Source organism: Brassica oleracea, chromosome C5 (genome assembly GCF_000695525.1).
Source record: "Brassica oleracea var. oleracea cultivar TO1000 chromosome C5, BOL, whole genome shotgun sequence".
NCBI lineage: Eukaryota > Viridiplantae > Streptophyta > Magnoliopsida > Brassicales > Brassicaceae > Brassica > Brassica oleracea.
In genome coordinates, this window is record NC_027752.1 from 12,492,027 (window position 1) to 12,511,963 (window position 19,937).

The 19,937-nt window shown below is 38.1% G+C and overlaps 4 protein-coding genes across 5 annotated transcripts; 2 read left to right on the forward strand and 2 right to left on the reverse strand.

The window, feature by feature from the left end:
• Positions 1–3,671: 3,671 nt before the first annotated feature.
• Positions 3,672–8,221, forward strand: LOC106294739. 2 transcript variants are annotated; one of them, XM_013730376.1, is made up of 10 exons: positions 3,672–4,025; positions 4,106–4,224; positions 4,299–4,743; positions 4,808–4,923; positions 4,994–6,170; positions 6,248–6,436; positions 6,504–6,731; positions 6,819–7,140; positions 7,226–7,406; positions 7,483–8,221. In XM_013730376.1, the coding sequence occupies exons 1-10, from the start codon at positions 3,846–3,848 to the stop codon at positions 7,937–7,939; spliced, it is 3,414 nt and encodes a 1,137-aa protein (XP_013585830.1). In that variant the 5' UTR covers positions 3,672–3,845; the 3' UTR covers positions 7,940–8,221. The 2 variants fall into 2 exon arrangements, with proteins under 2 accessions (XP_013585830.1, XP_013585829.1); XM_013730375.1 differs by having other exon boundaries at positions 3,673–4,025; positions 7,223–7,406.
• A 1,194-nt stretch (positions 8,222–9,415) lies between these two features.
• On the forward strand, positions 9,416–11,894 carry LOC106295544 (thiamine biosynthetic bifunctional enzyme BTH1, chloroplastic). The gene is made up of 8 exons (XM_013731468.1): positions 9,416–9,757; positions 9,827–9,902; positions 10,016–10,091; positions 10,165–10,299; positions 10,435–10,499; positions 10,605–10,732; positions 10,884–11,134; positions 11,209–11,894. The coding sequence occupies exons 1-8, from the start codon at positions 9,443–9,445 to the stop codon at positions 11,735–11,737; spliced, it is 1,575 nt and encodes a 524-aa protein (XP_013586922.1). The 5' UTR covers positions 9,416–9,442; the 3' UTR covers positions 11,738–11,894.
• Positions 11,895–12,075: 181 nt separating this feature from the next.
• On the reverse strand, positions 12,076–14,309 carry LOC106295545 (uncharacterized PKHD-type hydroxylase At1g22950). Its single transcript, XM_013731470.1, has 9 exons — positions 13,907–14,309; positions 13,771–13,818; positions 13,521–13,697; positions 13,281–13,431; positions 13,112–13,198; positions 12,895–13,019; positions 12,677–12,795; positions 12,403–12,514; positions 12,076–12,310 (listed from the first exon to the last, which is right to left on the reverse strand). Exons 1-9 carry the CDS (start codon positions 14,195–14,197, stop codon positions 12,245–12,247), a joined length of 1,176 nt encoding a protein of 391 aa, XP_013586924.1. The 5' UTR covers positions 14,198–14,309; the 3' UTR covers positions 12,076–12,244.
• Positions 14,310–15,019: 710 nt separating this feature from the next.
• On the reverse strand, positions 15,020–16,313 carry LOC106293627 (pentatricopeptide repeat-containing protein At1g22960, mitochondrial-like). Its single transcript, XM_013729299.1, has 2 exons — positions 15,301–16,313; positions 15,020–15,225 (listed from the first exon to the last, which is right to left on the reverse strand). Exon 1 carries the CDS (start codon positions 16,287–16,289, stop codon positions 15,438–15,440), a length of 852 nt encoding a protein of 283 aa, XP_013584753.1. The 5' UTR covers positions 16,290–16,313; the 3' UTR covers positions 15,020–15,225; positions 15,301–15,437.
• Positions 16,314–19,937: the final 3,624 nt, after the last annotated feature.

Consider the following 19,937-nt stretch of genomic DNA (forward strand, 5'->3'; position numbering starts at 1 on the left):
GGGGGGGGGGCTTACTGTTGGAGAAGAATTTAACATTCCTCCACAAGGCCCATCGAATAATATGATTCGGCCCATTAACGTAGGAGCTCAAGCAAGACCGGTTCAGGTAATAAATCGATCGGCTTGACACTACGGTCGACTGAACGACTCAGTGAGCATCGGCTCAGTAGACCTCTGTTTGGCTCGAAAGCCCATCAAGTACGGGATCAGTCCTGGGCCTCTAGGGCGAACGGAAGAGAAACGACTTGAGGCTATAAAAAGGACGAGGCAAGGGAAAGAGAAAGGGATCCGAAAAATAGAGACGAAAGACTGACGACAAGGTTTAGGGTTTAACAACCGATCGAACCTCGTTGTATTCTCGTCGGCGCTTCCAAAAGCTCTGACCTTGTTTATTTTCCTTAAATCTCCTTGTAATCATGTTCGTTATCTCATACTGTTCAATAAAACATCTTTGAAGAACCCACAAATCGAGTTTAGTTTCATTTCATTCGACTTAGCTAAACTCGGTGAACAATGTATAGATGATATTAAAATATGAAATGATATCTCACATTTTAATGAGTATCAATTTACACTAACCAAACATAGAAATATACAAAGGACAAGACAAACATTTCAGTGACTTCACTAACAGAAGAACAATAATTGAAGAGCCATATACAATTTTGGTAATGTAACATGTGAAGACTTGACTTAATAAAGAAGCTTTATATTCGATTATATAGCTTACTTTTATATTTGTTGTTACAGTTTCATTAGACTATATATGACAATAAAGAAAAGTACACACGATTATGTGATAAATTGTTTCTACATATAATTTAGCAGGACAGAACATATGATTGAGCGCATCTCCGACCACAGTACACCAAATTTGGTGTTGTGGTGTCAAACTTTATTTTCCATCTCCAACCATTACATCAAATTCTACACCAAAACAATATTTTTATTATTTAATATTACAAAAAATTTCATTTTGATATTTTAATCCATTAGTATTTATGATTAATTATATTGATCACATATAAGTTTTTTTTATAACCGTAGTGTGATCCCAAAGGCTTTCTAGACCCAAGGACTAATCACTACGAGATTCGCAGGATCTGCGTTTTCTTATCATTTAAGGCGCTCCGGATGACCAAGAAGAATCAAACCCAGGGCGGTACTCACAACTGTTTGTATATGTTATTTGTATTTTAATTAATTTGTATACTTTATTTATTTTATTTAAAATTAGCCGAAAAGAAATTTTAAACATTTAAAATGAAAAGCATTTTTATTTTGTTACAATTTAATATAACTGATAACTCATTTAATTATATTATTAATTAAAAATATAAATATAATATTATTTTAATGTTTTAGTAGTATGAAAATAAAATAATAAATACAATAAATATGATATATTCATTTTAACTATAAGTTAAAACTAATCTATCTATAATAAAGTAATAAAATATATTATTTTAATATTTGGTGTGATGAATAGTGTTACACCGAATTTGGTGGAATTGTGTAATTTTTAATGTATTATTGGAGATGAAATCACACCAAATTTGGTGTTTTAGTGTTCCTTTGGAGTTGACCTCTAAAGATTCGTACTTCTTTCGTCAATAAGCTGGCCTTCTTGCTAGCTTCTCTCATTATGGCTTGACTACATTTTTGAGTTGTATACTTGTATGTTTGTGGCGTTGCGTAAGATCTAACATTTGACATAAGTCTACAAAGTAAATGGGCTATTAATCGTTCATTTTAGTTTATCCATATAACATTTATATGGATCAACGTACATATATGCCTAGAAATACTGATACTTGCTTTGACTTCTACATGAACTAGAGACGATCATAGATTCTATAAAGTTGATCAATATGATCATAAAGTGTACAAAAGTCATTGAGACTGAAGCGTTACGATCTCTATACCACGTGCTTCCAATCAAACGGAGAGACCAATGTGTTAAAGGCTCAACGCTCGAATCTTTAGGTAGAACCAATTGGTGGAATAACCTTCAAAGCGAAGTTGCCAATTAATAATCCTCCTCTTCAGAGATGATATCATACCAGTTTTGGTTGTGTTCCCCTTCATAAATTGAGTGAATGATATTAGATCAGATGTCCAGATCATGTATAAATTTTGTAACACATTTATCTTTCTGTATATACTTGTAATAAATTTAACGAATAGGACCACTTTGTTAGTTTCCTTTGTCAACATTGAAGATTACGACTTATGACTATTGTATCCACCTTAATTATAAATAAGTTATCATCTCAATCTCAAACTTCCTTTAGGTCTTATACATTTTCATGGTGATACCGATTGAATGACGTATATAATACTATTTCATAAAGCAACTGAAAATCAACTTAAAATTACTAAAAAATTCTCAAGAAACTTAATTTTGAAAGAAAAATTAATAGAACTATATATATTTTGGAATTGGGTTTTTCACCCATATTAATCATAACCTAGTTCCAACAAAGATTCATTTAACTCAAAGTTCTTACGTCAAATAAAACTGATCCTTAGATGACAGAATCTGACAATGAAAACAATGTGATAAACTCCATCCTTGTTTTAAGATGAGTGTGTTTAATCGATCATCAAATATTGATAATACAGTATGACTGGCATTTAATACTTTGGAACGAATTAAGCTGCATCCACGTTGTAAAGAATATATGACTTCATTTGATAGGGTCGAATATACGATTTCAACAACAAAGACGACGAGATATCTTTTTTGTATCCGAACAGCATTTCGATTATTCAAAGGGCTCAATCAGCAAAAGAAAAGATTCGCTTTTTCTCTCCAGAGTTTTAGATAGAGAGATATATAGAAATAAACTAGCGATCCAGATTCTTATTGAATAGCAAGCTCGATTCGATAATCGTATGAGCCGCATTTATAAACTCTTTCTCGCTATCCCGATTTACTTTCAGTATAAACGAAATTTCTGACATACTTTGTCCATAATATGTGTTTCGCACTCCGCATATATTTGTTCACATAAATAAAGAAAAGTAATGCTATGAGTTACTATCGGTAGATTACTACTATAATAACATGTCAAGATCTAATAAATGACGATATACACGAAAGGTGACATAAACAATAAGCAAAGTTTTCTTATGAACGTTACGTAAATGGCAATTTGACGTGTTACAGGCCATTATTATATAGATACACGACTTTGATCTTCTTTATTGCTAACTTGCAATTATATCATGCTTTTCTCCTCACTCTAAACTTTTCTATTTCTAAAACATATAACCTTCTTGTCGTAAACGAAAGAACGAATGGAACTTGATCCACGTTGATGTAATCTCAATCTGGTTACCTGTCGATTATTTTATTTTATTTTATTTTGCCGCTTAAAGATCATGCGAGAATGTGGGTAAAAAATAATATTACTATTTATATTCTTAATCTTTTGTAAGCATTATACTCGCATAGTCACATTATTATTACTAGTATATCTAGAAGAAGCAATCAAATCATTTCGAGAAGTAGGTGGCGTCAGAAATTCCCCTACAACAAAAGGGTACCATCGTCCATTCATAATAAATTGAAACACGGTTAGGTTCTACGCTGACGTGTCGAGTTTTGAGATAACTTTTGAATGACAAACAAACTACGCTTTAATAGTTTCGATCGACAAGGCATCGCTTTGTGACCAAACAGCCTTTTGTTTTTCTTTTTTTTTTTTTTAATTAAAACAAAAACCGAATCTCTTTTTCCCTGTAAGAAGAAACACAAAGCAACTCAAATTCTTCGCTGAAAAATCACTTTTTGTTGTTGTTGTTGTTGTTGTTGTTGTTCTGATCTCGATCGGTCACTAATGGAGAGAGATCGAGGAGAAGCGATCGCTATTGAAATCGTGACGGAGGTTCCACCGGCGGTGACGACGAGAGTTCCACGGAGGATTCGTGAGAGGCTTTTGTCCGAATCAAGTAACAAGACAGTACCTTGCGCTCAAGATATCGAAGACAAGCTTCTCCATGCCCATCTTCGTAGACAGGTTTTGTTTCTTTCTTAGCCGATTAAGTTAAAGATTTTAATTTCTATATTTAATTTGAATCTTGTATGTACGTGGTGAAGCAATTCTATCACAACGTTGTGAGAAAGGCTCGTGCGAAGCCCAGAAGCCCATCACGATCGTGCGATGAAGAGCTTGGCCAACGAATCGAGGCGAGGCTCCTCGCCGCTGAACAAAAGAGGTAAAAGTGTAAAAGTTAAAAGTGAAAGTCTTTCACTTTGATCCTTGTCTGATTGTGTGTTCTTAATATTACAGATTGGAGATTCTTGCTAAAGCGCAGACGCGTCTAGCGAGACTCGACGAGTTAAGACAAGCGGCGAAGACGAGCGTGGAGATTCGGTCCGAGAGGGAACGCGTGAAGCTTGGGACTCAAGTGGAGTCTCGCGTCCAAAAGGCTGAAGCCAACAGGATGAGGATCCTCAAGGCTTCCCATCAGAAACGGGCGTCGGCGAAGGAGAGGACGTCTCAGTCGATGATGAGGAGGATGGCGAGAGAGAGCAAGTATAAAGAGAGAGTACGCGCTTCGATCAATCAGAAACGTGTGGCTGCTGAGAAGAAACGGCTGGGGTTGCTTGAAGCCGAGAAGAAGAAGGCACGTGCTCGTGTACAGCAAGTGCGCCACGTTGCCAACTCTGTTTCTAATCAGCGTGAGATGGAGAGGAGTAAAATGAGGGACAAACTTGAAGACAAGCTACAAAGGGTAATAAGCTATTTATATGTACCCAAGGTTCTGTTTCTTTGATTCTTATGTTTTGACAATTCAGGCAAAGAGACATAGGTCGGAGTTTCTTCGTCAGAGGAGAAGACAGCGTGATTCGATTAGTCTTTACTGCGACATGATGCAGGAAGATGGTGATCTTCTCTCTAGAAAGCTCTCAAGGTAAGTTATAAAAACATTACTCAATCCTCTGTTTCTTTTAATTGGTCTCTCTTAGAAGTTCACTTCTCAGGTGTTGGAGGTGCTTTGTGAGTCAGAAGAAGACAACCTTGGACTTGGCTAAAGCCTATGATGCTTTGAAGATCAATGAGTCATTACCGTTTGAGCAGCTTGCGGTGCTAATAGAGTCGCCTGCTACTCTTAGAGCTGTTAACTCGTTGCTTGATCGCCTTCAACTTCGCTTAGAAGCTTCTAAGAATGTTGCCACCTCTGCTTCTCAACCGTCGATAATGGATAACATCGATCACCTTCTCAGAAGAGTTGCTACTCCAAGGAGAAAGATGACGCCGAGGATCAGAAAAGGAAAGAAAGTTACTCCTGGTAGGAGCGTGGCCGTGACGACATCTCCGAAGATGTCGAGGTATCCTGTCAGAGTGGTGCTTTCTGCTTTTATGATACTCGGTCATCCAGACGCTGTTTTCAACGGTCAAGGCGATCAAGAGGCTGCTCTCAATGACTCAGCGAAAGGGTTTGTTAAGGAGTTTAAGTTGTTGATTAAAGTTATTAAAGAAGGTCCTGCGAAGCTGTCTCTAGGGGAATCAAAGCTTCGGACGTTGAGGTCTCAGCTGGACTTGTTTGATAAGGCGTGGTGTGCGTTTTTGAATTCGTTTGTGATTTGGAAAGTTAAGGATGCTCGGTTGTTGGAAGATGACTTGGTAAGAGCAGCTTGTCAGCTTGAGCTTTCCATGATTCAGAAATGCAAGATTACTCCAGAAGGGGACGACGTTATGCTCACTCATGACAAGAAAGCGATTCAGATCCAGGTAACACAAGACCAAGAACTTCTAACGGAGAAGGTACGGCACTTGAGTGGAAACGCAGGAGTTGAGCGCATGGAGAGTGCCTTGTCGGAGACACGATCAAAGTACTTTGAGGCCAAGGAGAATGGAAGCCCTATGGCTCATCAGCTCGCGTGTTTCTTTTCTCCCAACTCAACTTCATCTCCAGTTCAGTCTGTGGCTAGTTCAAGTAAAGATAGTGTAGGTGTTGGAGGATCAAAAGGTGTTGTCCGTTCTTTATTTAAGGATGATACTCCACCCTCATCTGGTTCCTCAAGAGTTGGTAAGGAAACTGTTGACGAGGTTGCAAAACAGAATGAGTTGATTGTCAACGAGCTTCTGCACGATTTGAATTTCAAGTTACCCGGTGGATCCAGTGTCACTGTCAAGGATGAAGAGGACAGTCTAAAGGTTTGTTATCCCTTGCATTGAAGTAAACTTAATCACAAGGTTCTCAGCATTTTTTTTGTTTTAAATGTGTGATGCAGAGGAAGGTAAAGGAGACTATGGAGAAAGCTTTCTGGGATAGTGTGATGGAATCAATGAAACTGGAGGAGCCAGACTATAGCTGCATCTCTAACCTTATGAGAGAAGTGAGAGACGAACTTTGCCAAATGGTGCCAGATAGCTGGAAAGTAGAAATAACTGAAACTATTGATCTAGATCTTCTCTCACAGGTTTGCTTCTTCTCTTCTGGTCCTTATATTAAGATGTGTGGTTCTCATTTTCTTCTTTTATTGGCAGTTGCTTAACTCTGGCACCTTGGATATTGATTACCTTGGAAAGATGCTTGAGTTTGCATTGGCTACTCTGCGGAAACTCTCGGCTCCAGTTAATGACCGTGAGAATGAAAGCACCCACCAGAGTTTACTCGAGGAGCTTCACAGGTTGTGTCAAGCTAAAGATGAGTCTGGTAACCTCCATGCTGTTGCGATAGTCAAGGGGATCCGCTTCATTCTTGAGCAGATTGAGGTCTGTATCCACAATCTATTTTCTCTCTTCATCATTATTAGCTTTGGAAAGAAAAATAAAATTTGTTTTGCTTTGTCCACTTAACAGGAGCTTAAGCGAGAGATAGGCCTTGGGCGCATAACAATGATGAAACCCTTCTTGAAAGGGCCAGCAGGCTTTGATTACCTCACACAAGCTTTTGAGAAGCGTTATGGACCTTCCACACAAGCCTACGATTCACTACCAGCGACACGGAGGTGGATATCGACTCTCTCGTCTTGCAAAGACGAGTGGGAAGAGCACACCAACATGCTTTCAGCTTTGAATGTGGTTGAAAGATCCCCCTCCTTGGGAATCTCTCTCAAAACGGGTGGAACCTTTCTATCCACAGCCAATACAGCATCACAGTCAACTGTTACGGACATTGCAGGTTTTTAATTGTTGCCTTTGATTAATGCAAATTCATTTTCTTAGATTTACAGAACTTATGTTTACATATGGTTTGGTTTCAGAAGGTCAAGTGTTAGAATGCAAGGGGGAGAGAGTTGATTTGAAAGTGAGGCTTGGATTGTTGAAGCTGGTGAGTCAGGTGTCTGGTTTAACTCTACAAGTTTTGCCAGAAACGTTTCTGCTCAACCTCTCTCGCTTGAGGGGGACTCAAGCTGAGATTCAGAAGATAACTGTTGTAACCACAAGGTATGAATGATGGTTATATATCTCAAAGACTCATTATAGACACTCTTACCTGATTAATGATCTGTGTGTTCCCCAGCTTGCTCATTTGGCGACAAATGCTAGCGAGTGAGAGAGTGGTGAAGAGCGAAAGCGAAACAGAAAGCATGGCAAAGAAGCTGTTGGATCTGTTAGATGGGAAGGAGGAAGCAGGGTTGATGGAGATTGTTGAGACAACGATGAGTGAAGAAGAAGGAGAAGAGAGGAAGAAGCTGATGATGAGAGGATTATTGAGGAAGAGCTTGGAAGAAGGTAACACAGTGTACGAGAGGGTTACTGGTTGTATATACAAAGCACTGAGAGGAGTTTTGTTGGCTGGGAACGGTGAAAGCGGGAAGAGGTTGGTGGAAAGAGAGATGAAGAAAGTGGGAGTAGGAGGAGGAAGTGGTGGTGGTTTGAAAGAGAGGGTTATAGAGACCGGTCGAGTTCTTGGAGTCGTGGCTTGTGTCTCGGTCAGAGTTCATGGTCCATGGTTGGCTCATCTCATGCAGCTTTGAAAGCACCCACTCTGGTAACATTGTATAGCTATTTGTATGTATATATATATATATGATTATAATAACACGTAATGTGATAATAAGCCTGCTTTATGATTTGATAATGATGCAATAATGCATACATGCTGATTTGTAAAAACAAAAACGGCTTTGAATTGGGTCTTCTTCTCCATCTTTAGTGTGTAGTGTACGAATGAATGAAGTGTTGGAATAGCTTTGTTAATTGTGTTATTGTATTCTGAAACGTTGTATATAATGGGGCTAATGTTAAATTATATTAAAGCTTGCTTTCAAATTTATCAATTTATTTATGTGTTGCTTTATTCTCTCTTTTTCGTGGACCACAAGTAATTTACAGAGATTCGTGATTAAGTTTTGGACATAGTTTATTAAATTATTGATGGGATCATTGACAAGTTTGAATTACTTTGTTCAGTGAGATTACGTTAGGAAGATCACGAAAATGGGGAATTGCTTATTTATTTCAAAAAAAAAGAAATCAATCAGGTATAAAAAAAAAAAAAATTCTCTCGAATAAGTTTTTGTGACAAAAATAACTTAAAAAAAAAAACCAAAATAACATCTTTTTATTTCGAAAATTTTAATTTTAATTTTAATTTTTTTTTTTAAAGGATTGAAACTATATCTCCAAAATCCTCTGCTCTAGATTAGTTAAACCTAGAGTAAAAAATATTTTTACAAAATATTTTTAATTTTTAATAAAATTTAGTTTAGTCATTTTATTCATTGAATGCTATTTTTACGACAAAAATTTTAAAATATTATCCTTAGAAATTTCTGAGAAGAAAATGTAAAAATCTCATTATTCCAATTGTTTTACTAAAGCTTAATTAGTTACATGACTTCTAGATTTCAAGTTCTAAAGATGCAGATAAAACCATTAGATATAATTTTCTGTAAAATGCTTCAAATAGATATCTATATATGATATAATTTTTCGTAAAAACAAACTGAATTGCAAGTTATAAAATGGTTAATGTAATAATATTTATAAATAAAATAATAAATAAGTCTCAAATTTTTTTTTTGAAAAAAATGGTTATAAATAAAAGAGAAAATGATTAGGATAGCACTAAATTTTTTTTTTGTCACAAATATAGCCTCTAAGAATAAAAATGACTAAAATAGCACTTAATGTTTTATCAAAAGAGATAAATATATACTTATATTCTAATGGTAAATTAATTTAGTTAAGGGGTGGGGTTTAACATTTATGATTTAGGGGTGAGTTTTAGGGTTTAGAGTTAAATGGTGGAGTTTAGAATTTAGGGTTTAGGATTTTAGAGTTGGAGAGTGGGGTTTTGGGATAAGATTTTAAATTTTGAAAAATAAAAAAAAATTAAAATTTTCAAAAGAGCAAATGTTATTTTGGTCATTTTAGCTTTTGAATGTTATTTTTGTGACATAAACTTAGAAATAAATGTGATTTGTCCTAAATAAAATGAAATTAAATAAGAGAAAATAAAGAAAAAGGGAACGAAAATGCAAAGCCTGGGAGGGATTAGGAGTTGGCCGGCGACTTGGAGAACCACGACGGCGTCTATGATGACGACCACAACGACGGAGAGCGTCAGAAAAGTTGCGCAAGTACTAACCGTCGCAGGATCAGATTCCGGCGCCGGAGCAGGAATCCAAGCCGACATCAAAGTCTGCGCGGCTCGTGGCGTCTATTGCGCTTCCGTGATAACCGCCGTCACAGCTCAGAACAGTCGAGGCGTTCAATCTGTTCATCTTCTCCCTCCTGACTTCGTCTCCGAGCAGCTAAAATCAGTCCTTTCCGACTTCGAAGTCGACGTCGTAAGCTATTTGATTACTCTCGTCTTCTCTCTTCCTCTGTTCTCTTATTGGTGATGGTAACTGTCGCAGGTGAAGACTGGGATGCTTCCTTCTCCTGAAATCGTTGAAGTTCTTCTTCAGAATCTTTCAGAGTATCCTGTCCGTGGTAGAGAAACCAAACACACTTCACTTACTCACCTGTTGTGTTCTGTTTTTTTTTTTGGATTTGAAAGTTTGTGTCTTTCAATGGTTAATGTAGTTTGTTTTTGATCAAGGAAGCTTTGGTTGTTGATCCTGTGATGGTATCAACAAGTGGACATGTTCTGGCTGGTTCTTCTATTCTCTCCATCTTTCGGTATGCATGTCTGTTAGTTTGTAGTTCTCTGTTTGTGTAACTTCAGTGATAGAGTATGGTCTTCTAATTGTAGAGAGAGGTTACTTCCAGTTGCGGACATTATAACCCCTAATGTGAAAGAAGCATCTGCTTTGCTTGGTGGTGTTCGGATTCAAACTGTTGCAGAGATGCGGTCTGCAGCAAAATCGTTGCATCAAATGGGTCCTAGGTTTCTATTCTCTCTCATTCCTCTGCGAACCTACGTGAAATTTTCTTCCTTTTTAGATTTGATTGCTATGTGGTCATGGTTGTTTAGGAGCATTACGTGTGACGTTTGATCCACTTCCTTTTTTCACTAATTCAGATTTGTACTAGTCAAAGGTGGTGATCTTCCTGACTCATCAGATTCAGTGGATGTTTACTTTGATGGTATGATAGCTTATCGGTCTCCCCCAAAATGAGATTCTTTTATTGTTTTTACTTGATGGACTTTAACTTATGTGGTTGTTTATATACATGTGGGACCTCTTATAGGCAATGAGTTTCATGAACTCCACTCTCCTCGCATAGCTACAAGAAATACTCATGGGACTGGTTGCACTCTGGCTTCATGTATTGCAGCTGAGCTTGCAAAAGGATCTCCCATGCTCTCAGCCGTGAAGGTTTACTTCTTTACTGAATACATTTCTGCTCCACGTCTCCCTCTGATATATGATAGGAAACCGTAATTGGGATTGTGAATATCTGTTTTTGGATTAGAGAACTGTATTAACAAGGCTAATCTCATGTCCCGGACCCTTCTGATGTTGGCAGGTGGCTAAACGCTTCGTAGATACTGCCCTAAACTATAGCAAAGAAATTGTGATCGGCAGTGGCATGCAAGGACCCTTTGACCACTTCTTGAGTCTCAAGGATCCTCAAAGCTATCGACAAAGCACATTCAAGCCAGATGACCTGTTTCTATACGCCGTTACAGATTCTAGAATGAACAGAAAATGGAACCGATCCATTGTGGATGCCGTGAAAGCTGCTATAGAAGGAGGAGCCACAATCATACAACTGAGGTTAACTTGAACTTCTTTCTGGATTCAACTCTTTATGTTTTGTCACTCTTCATAACATCTCAGCGCTTTTGCAGGGAGAAAGAAGCTGAAACTCGAGAGTTTCTCGAAGAAGCAAAGTCGTGTGTGGACATATGCAGGTCCAACGGAGTTTTCTTGCTGATAAACGACAGGATCGACATCGCCCTTGCTTGTGATGCTGATGGAGTACATGTCGGCCAATCAGACATGCCGGTTGATCTAGTACGGTCTCTTCTTGGCCCGGACAAGATCATAGGTGTCTCATGTAAGACGCAAGAACAAGCCCACCAAGCGTGGAAAGATGGTGCAGACTACATTGGGTCTGGAGGAGTTTTTCCAACGAACACGAAGGCCAACAATCGTACCATAGGAATTGATGGACTCAGAGAAGTATGCAAGGCATCAAAGTTGCCTGTGGTTGCTATTGGAGGGATTGGAATCTCAAATGCTGAGTCTGTTATGAGGATCGGTGAACCGAATCTAAAAGGAGTAGCGGTTGTGTCAGCTTTGTTCGACCAAGAGTGTGTTTTGAGTGAAGCTAAGAAGTTGCATAAATCGCTTACAGAGAGCAAAAGGGAACATTGAAGACTCCCATAAAATACTTTTGAAGTTAGTTCTTCCTGTTGTTGATTTCACATGTAACATGTATAATAATTGGTTAAATTACCAAAAAGGCTAATCAAGAAACAAAATAAAACATTATATCTTGAAAATAATGTTTCATTACTTGTGTTCATCGTCATCAGCTCTTCAGTTTATGCTGTATCATAAACATTAGTGATCCAAGAGATTTTCACCGGATTGTTATCTCTGAAGCTATTCAGTTTATTCGCCTGCTCATAACCTGATTCATACATTTTTCCTCAGATAATCTTCACATTCTCAAATTTTCCAATAGCTGCAGTTAATAGGAGAGACTCAACTGTGTTTTCATTTGGCTTCACTTATTGATACAGAAATCTGAAAAATGTGACAATTTAAATCTAATGCGTACAAACAAACCGTTTCCATTGCCTCTAATATACACAAGACACCGAAATGATGATACAAAGAACGTAGTTTTTTTTTTTTTTGACACAGTTAATAATAAGTTTAGTCGGCAGGTGGTGTTGAAGAGAGCTCAACAAGCGTCTTCTCTGCTGTTCTCCTCTTCAGCAACTGCAAAAAGAGAATAGAAACAACCATATGAGGAAAAAGCAAACAATTGCTTGAAATATTATCATCATGTACAATGCAGAGCGTTGATATACCTCCATGGTTGCTTTAACTGACGCTTGCCGCCTATTCTGTCTATCAACTTTGCATCCTCCGCACCAACTTGAGAAATCACTTTGATAACTCTTCATCTCTCGAAACGTTGAGCTTTACATGAGAAAACACAGGGATATATGAAATCCCCATTTTGAAATGGTTCAAGAAACAGATGCAAAGACATCGGATGATGAAAAATGTATACACACTAATGTAAATGGCATTTTAGAAAACTTTAGCTAAATGGGAGATCAGTGTGAAAGGCTTTTTTACCTTCTACACCACAGAATCAAGTTGACTCGGTGTCCAGAAGTCGTAGCTTTAGCACCATGGCGGTGGCGTCCACGATGAAGAATGGCTCGTCCAGGTACATGAGAGTAATCATAATTTTCCTACAGAAGAATTAGTGAAGAATCTCATGAGTTGAAGCTCTCACTATATAAATCAATGGAGAAACATCTTTGTGGTTGAGACAAGATTAGTAAAAATACATTTTCACCGCTTTCGGAATTCACATGGTGATCACATCTCACACCTCGGAAGTAAAGCTCCCCACCAGAAAATTGTTTACCCAAGCAGACATTCAAAGAAACCTCTGAGTCATCCACATGGAACCCTAAAAATCAAGAAATCAAGTTTTAGATGTTCCCACCACTCCAAATCAAAGTAACTAATAAAGAGACTATAGCAGAGCTTCCTAGGACTTACCAAGATCAGTGTCCCTGTCTTTTCCATACTCAACAATAAAGCCATGGTGAGAATCCAAACCGGTTCCACAGACTTCCGGAAACAGAACTGACATAAAGACCAAAACCAAACCCATGAGAATATAATATAAACTTTTCCAGCAATACACAAAATCTACAAACACAAGTACATTGAGATATAGGACTAATGAAGTCATCAACCAACTTCTGAAGCATGCTTTCAAAGCCGAAATCATCAAGGACAACACCAAATCTGTTCATAGTATTGGGCCTCATTATCGTGGATCTTGAATCATAGACCCATTTCTCCATATGTTCAACCTGAGAGCAAACAAGTAAGAATCTGAAAATCTGACAGACAAGAGATAGAAAAAAAAAGGAAGACTTTTTTTAATCTCAATTTCATATACCTCAGCTAGTAACATTTCACAAAAGCGTGGCTGGAGCATATCAAAAGTGTAAATCCCAGGAGCAGATGGAACAACCATGCTTCTAAACCTCTCCTCCGAGGAGTGACTAACAGCATCAAGAAACGAAGGCACGAAGAAGCTAGCAGGGTCAAGAGTATAGATGTCTCCATGCAGACGCTGGAACATCAGATGAAGCAAGATTCAATGACACAACCCAGATACAGAAGAATGTAAAGATAAAACCTTTTACCTGGTAAGAAGGCAAGATCCTCTGCCTGTACTCTCTATGCCTCTGAATCTGCTCCCAAGAAGAAAGAAAGGATGTTACAGATTCAAGAAAAGGAAGCTCGAAACAGAGATAAAGAAAAGAAAGATGGAAGCTTTACCCGGTTTAGCTCACTGGCAGGGGAGTAACTTTCAAGAAGCTCACTCATGAAACGAGCCTTTTCGATTCTTGTGGAATTGAGAACCTTCTCGGGCAAGTAGCGCTCGAGCGAGCTGAACAGAGCCGGGCTGAAATCCAGCGGTAGATCCTCATAGTTCTCCGGCTCGTGCTCTTCGTTAGGGGTTCTCCGAAGCTTCAATCTTGCGTCGCGGGTTTTGGAGGAGGGTGCTCGAGGTCGCTGCTGCTGCTGCTGCTGCTGCTCGGGTTGTTCGCCTGAAGAATCGAGAGCCATATGGGGATCTGAGCTGAGTTGGATTGACACATTCAGGTGAGAGAGGCGATGGTCATTTTTTAGGGTTTACGTTTGGAGATGAATTGATGATGGTTTGTCTCGGGGGTTAGGGTTCCGCAGCACCTGTTTGTCTCTTTATACAGAACAAAGAAAAATTATGGTGGGACCACCGTCTTTTTTAGAAACGTTGATTTTTTTTGTTTTGTAATTAAGTTGATTGTGGAATCTTATTAGTGGAAATCATTTGATTCTTCTGTATCTGAATTTTATTTCATCTGTGTTCGAATAACTATGTATTTTCATATTTTTTCACACATTATAATCATTTTAAAACTTTTAATGCATAATTGTATCTTATTAACAGTTTTCAATCATTGTAATATCAAATAATAATTTAATAAATTCGTTTTTTTTTTATATAAGTTTACAATTCATCAAACTAATCAAAAATCATTTTGTAAAAGGAAATTTCAAAACATATTCCTTTTGAAACAGAGAATAGATAAAAAGACCAGTAAACCTGTATAAATGTTGTTGGTGGAAGTTTAGGTTTTAAATAAGCATTTTGTTGTTCTTTGCTGCAAATAGATAAAAATAGCTTTGGATATGGTTTGTTCAAAAATAGACTCATGATTCATGAGAGATTGACAGAAAGAAGGGTGTGTGACAGAGATTACAAAAGAGAAGAGCACAGAGCATTGCCTGTAATGTTTACCTAAAACATGCTCAAGAGTGTAGAGAGAAGCAGAGCCTTGTTACTTTAACTTTCTTCCTATAAATGTCCTACATTGAAGCTATGTGTTTCACACTCTCTCTCTCTCTCTTTCCCCAAAAAAATGTTTTCAATGAATTAAACAAATACACATGAATCTTCTTGCAAACAACACCATTTATGTGTCTTCTTTTTATTCCTTTTCTTCTTGCCTCTGCCATACTTGCAGGTAAGAGTGAGTTATATGCTCAAGTAAACGAGCTTCAACAACACTGGATAGATTCCGGCCATAGCTTAGAGCTAGCTGTGTTTTCCCCTGAAGAAGTAGCTGCATTACAATCTGATATCACACATGTCTTTGGGAAAGCTAAGATAAGAGTTTTGTACATACCAATCAAGCTTGAGCCATCAACAAAGACTTCTGTGCATAGTAATTGTAAAATTGAACCATATGCACTCTCAGGGACAAAACCGGCCAGCTCCAAGAAAAATATGTTCATTCAAAGTCAGCACCTCTGCTTCCTCTCTTCAACTGCGTAATATCTTTTCAAGGAACTCAACCTCTCGTGCTGCGTGATCTTTATCCAAATGCTTGAACAAGGCCCAGCGTGTGTAAGCATCCGGCTCAATCTCTTTATCTAGCATCTCTCCATACAACTCGACAACCTCCTCCCATTTACCAAGGTCAGAGTTCTTGTTTATAAGCATAGTGTAGCTGTATTTGTTCGGTGGAATCCCATCTTCTTCCATCTTGCGGAAGTATCTGTAAGCTTCATCTATCTCACCAGCTTTGCAGATCCCATGTAGAAGAGCGTTGCACGTCATGACATTTGGACGAACGTCTCTCTTCTCCATCTCGCCTGAATATTGAAACGCTTGTTGTAGCCTTCCCACTTTCGCATGACCATGAATCAACACAAAGTAGGTAACCACAGAGGGAGACAACTTTTTCCTCAGCATCTCTTGATACAAGACCTTGGCCATCTTAAACCGTCCCTTCTCCAGATAAGCACGAATAACCGTGGTGTAAGTAACATGATCAGGGACGAGGCTATCTCTAAAAATCTTCCGCTGAAACTCAATCGCTCTCTCCAGATCCCCAACCTTGCAGAGTCCATCTATACAAACGTTATAACTGATCAGATCTCGAGCGTTATGATCCTTAGCCACCATCTCTTCCTGCAGACGAAACGCTTTGTCTTTATCTCCAAGCTGCAGCTCACCCACGAGCCTTGTAGTGCATGCATATCTATCAGGCTTGATCCCTTTCTCCAACATCTCATCGTAAGTTGCAGTAGCCATGGATAGATTCCCTTTCTTGACGAATCCTTTTACAAGAGTCGTGTACGTCTTCACATGGTCGCATGTAAGACACAACATCAGGAGCCGACATACCAAGCAGCACCCGTCTAGCATCATCCATTCTTCTAAACTCGCATAGCGCGCGTATATAAATATTATAAGTAGACGCGGTCGGAGAAACACCCGCGTCGAGCATCACCTCAACAACCCTCCAAGCCTCATCAAACAATCCCTGTCTGCAATACCCGCGTAATGTTACGATGAATGATGATGGTTTGTCTGGGGGGTGGGGCGTTTAAGTCTTTATAATGGATGATAAAAGAAAAAAATACACAAAAAGCTTCGACCCAGAGTTATTGTGGATGCACAACCTAAGCTTTTATCATCTGATCACTATCTATAAAAATTAGAGAGATCAAGGTAAGTACTAGATTTTGACCCGCGGAATTTGTTTTTTCACAAAATCGGCTTATTAAATTTTCTTATCTATACACAAACGCAAACGACATGCACTGGAAATTATGGGATAAATTGTGTATAAACAAGGATGAAGGAGTTTAGGCTTTAAAGATCTCACTCATTTTAACACGGTGATGATTGGTAAGCAGTTTTGGCGTCTTATTGAGAAGCCAAATACTTTATTCTCTGGAGTTTTCAAAGGAAGGTACTTCAGGAAGGCTTCACCCCTGGAACCAATCCGATCATATTCCCCGTCATATGGCTGGCGGAGTATGGTTTATGATAGATCTCTGGTTAGCAAAAGACTAATTAAAAAGATGGGATCAGGATCATCTATATCCGTATGGAATGACCCATGCCTCCCAATCACTCGCCCGAGACCAACAAATAAAAACCAACACAACTTTTACCCGGGCCTTATAGTGGATTCTCTTATCCACTCAGATTCGCGAACTTGGAACTCACAGGCAATTCAGGCTTTGGTGGATCTCCACGATGTGAAAATAATAGAAAGTATACCACTTAGCAGGACACACACGGCAGACAGGGATGGTTGGCATTTCACTAATAATGGGAAATATAGAGTTAAATCAGGATACCAAGTCGAACGGGTAGATCCGGATGGGGAAAAATCACCAGTTGTGTTTGGATCCACGGTTGATCTACTGAAAGCGTTTTGCTGGAAAATACGGTATCCACCGAAGTTAAAATATTTTTTATGGCAACTGGTATCAGATTGTATAGCAGTCAGGAAAAATCTGCGAGCAAGAGAGATGCAAAGGGACTTATGCTGTGTCAGATGTGGAGTTTCAGAGGAATCAATAAACCATGTATTTTTTGAATGTCCTCCAGTACGCCAGGTTTGTGCGCTCTTAAAGATACCATCAAATCCAGCTATATTTCCCACTAGTTCTCTATTCACAAATATGGATCATTTTTTTGGAGAGTTTCTCCACAACAAAGTTTTTAGTAATTTGGATATTGACCCATGGAAACACTAAAAATAGCCGAAACAAAATCAATCATTTGGGCCGAGGCGCAAGTATTACATACACAAAGAGAAGCACAACAAGTAGAGGTGATGAATTTACCATTGATTCTAGGGAGATGGTGCTTTACAAATGGATCTTGCAAAATCAATGAATTTTTTTTTTGGACAAGGCTGGTATAGTACATTAAAAGGTTTTGCCGGTTTGATGGGGGTAAGAAACGTCCGGGCTAGTCTCTCACCTCTTCATTCGGAGGTAGAAACACTTATATGGGCAATTAAGTATATGAAAAATTTGCGTCAGTTTCATGTCACATTTGCAACAGATTGTTTTCAATTAATGAAGATGGTTTCGGGAACCAGAAGAATAATCAGCTTTTACAACTTACTTGGAGGATATTAAAACCCTGAAAGAAAGCTTTATTAACCCAAAGATCAATCATGTACAAAGAACACATAATTAATGTCAAATTAACTATCCAATAACACCCTTTTAAATTAATAGTAAAGTTAGAGTCAGTCGTTCACACATATTTTTTCCGTCAATATCAACAAATTAAAATTTAAATGAAAAATATTTTTTGTGTTGTTAACAATGGAAAAAAACATAGTTAGAATTGAAGGTTGTTTAAGGAAACTGATCACTGTTATAAAAGTAATGAAAAAGTCTATCTTTATTCATAACATAGAGGTTCCTTATATAGGAGATTACACCGTTATAGATAAATGGAAAGATTACAAATCATAATCTCTTGGTTATGAGCCATCCACAATCTGGTTCATAATACTCCCCTTTGGATGCCATAACCATTTAGAGCTTGTAATGTGCTTTAATGTTGAAGGAAAAGTAGTACAACACACATTACTCTCCCTGATTTGGACATTACTGAAGGTCCCTTGGACCTTTCCAATTTTCTACAATCCGTGGGTAATGAAGATCTTGGGCAGAATATGTTTCGTCCTCGAACATGATAGTTGGTTCTTCTTTACCATCAGTCATGCCACAATCTGATCGAACATATTGAGTCATCGACCTCAAATACACACACACGAAATCTTGGATGATGTTGCTGTGATATGCGTGTACCACCATGTGTAAAACATAACATGTCTGAAAACAAATCAACAAAACCAAATAACCCCTTTTTGGGCTGGTTAGTATAAAATAAACTAAAATCAAAGGCTTCTTCATCGTCCTTCTTATGGACCAATCAGATCAGTGTCTAAAAGAAGACTTCTGCATTGCCCATCTCAAGACTAAATGGACTTCTTTATCGTCCACCTTTGGACTGAATGGATCAGTGCCCAAAACAAGTGATCTCACGCCCATGTACTAGATAATGGGTGAGACTGGTCCATATTAAATATCTTGAGTACCCTTTTCTGTATATACTATTTGATGCACAAGGATTTCATTGTTAATTTACTCGAGCTGTAATCCCAAACAAAACTTTGTTTTCCAAGATCTTTCATCTCAAACTCTTTTTTGAGATATTCAACTGTTTGGGAAATTGTATCCAGAGGCTCCTAGGATATTCAGATCATATACTTTGATGATTATCAATATTGTTCTCGAGAACTTGCTGTACTTTCAGCTCAATACCCTCTATTACTTTTATTATCCAGTGGACCATATAAATATGCAGTCACTACATCAACTTGCTGCAAGTCTAATTTTCTCTCTTATATAGTCAGACTTATGAGAAATCTAAACGTAGTTGCACCCACCACATGGGAGTATGTCTCCTCATAATCTATTACTAGTCTTTGTGAGAATCCTTGTACAACATCAGCTTTATATCTCACGATTTCTATTCCTCACAAGACCCATTTATATCCACTGGTTTAAACATCATATGTCGTCTTAATCATATGGCCAAATACGCCTTTCTTCTTTAAACTATTTAACCTCATGTTTCCATTCAATCCAATATGTTCTACGAGTGCACACTCTTATATTGACGTGGATTCATGATCCTCGCTTATATTCATAAATTCAAGTGCTACCTTGTATGCAAATAAATCATCTTATGTCGACATTCCTTATTGGTTTCATTATGTTCCAGACATGATATAATCGATTGAGATTCATTATTATCAGGACCTTTAATACTTTGCAGCTTGGCGTCCCAAGCTACATTGTTTGGTACTTGTACCTTAAAGCCGGCAGCCCTTATCTCCATGTCTGGGATGGTTTCCTTAGTAACCTCGGATTTGGATTTTGATTATCATTCTCTGCACCTTTCTTTTGTTTCCGAGGATTCTTATCTTTTGGAACC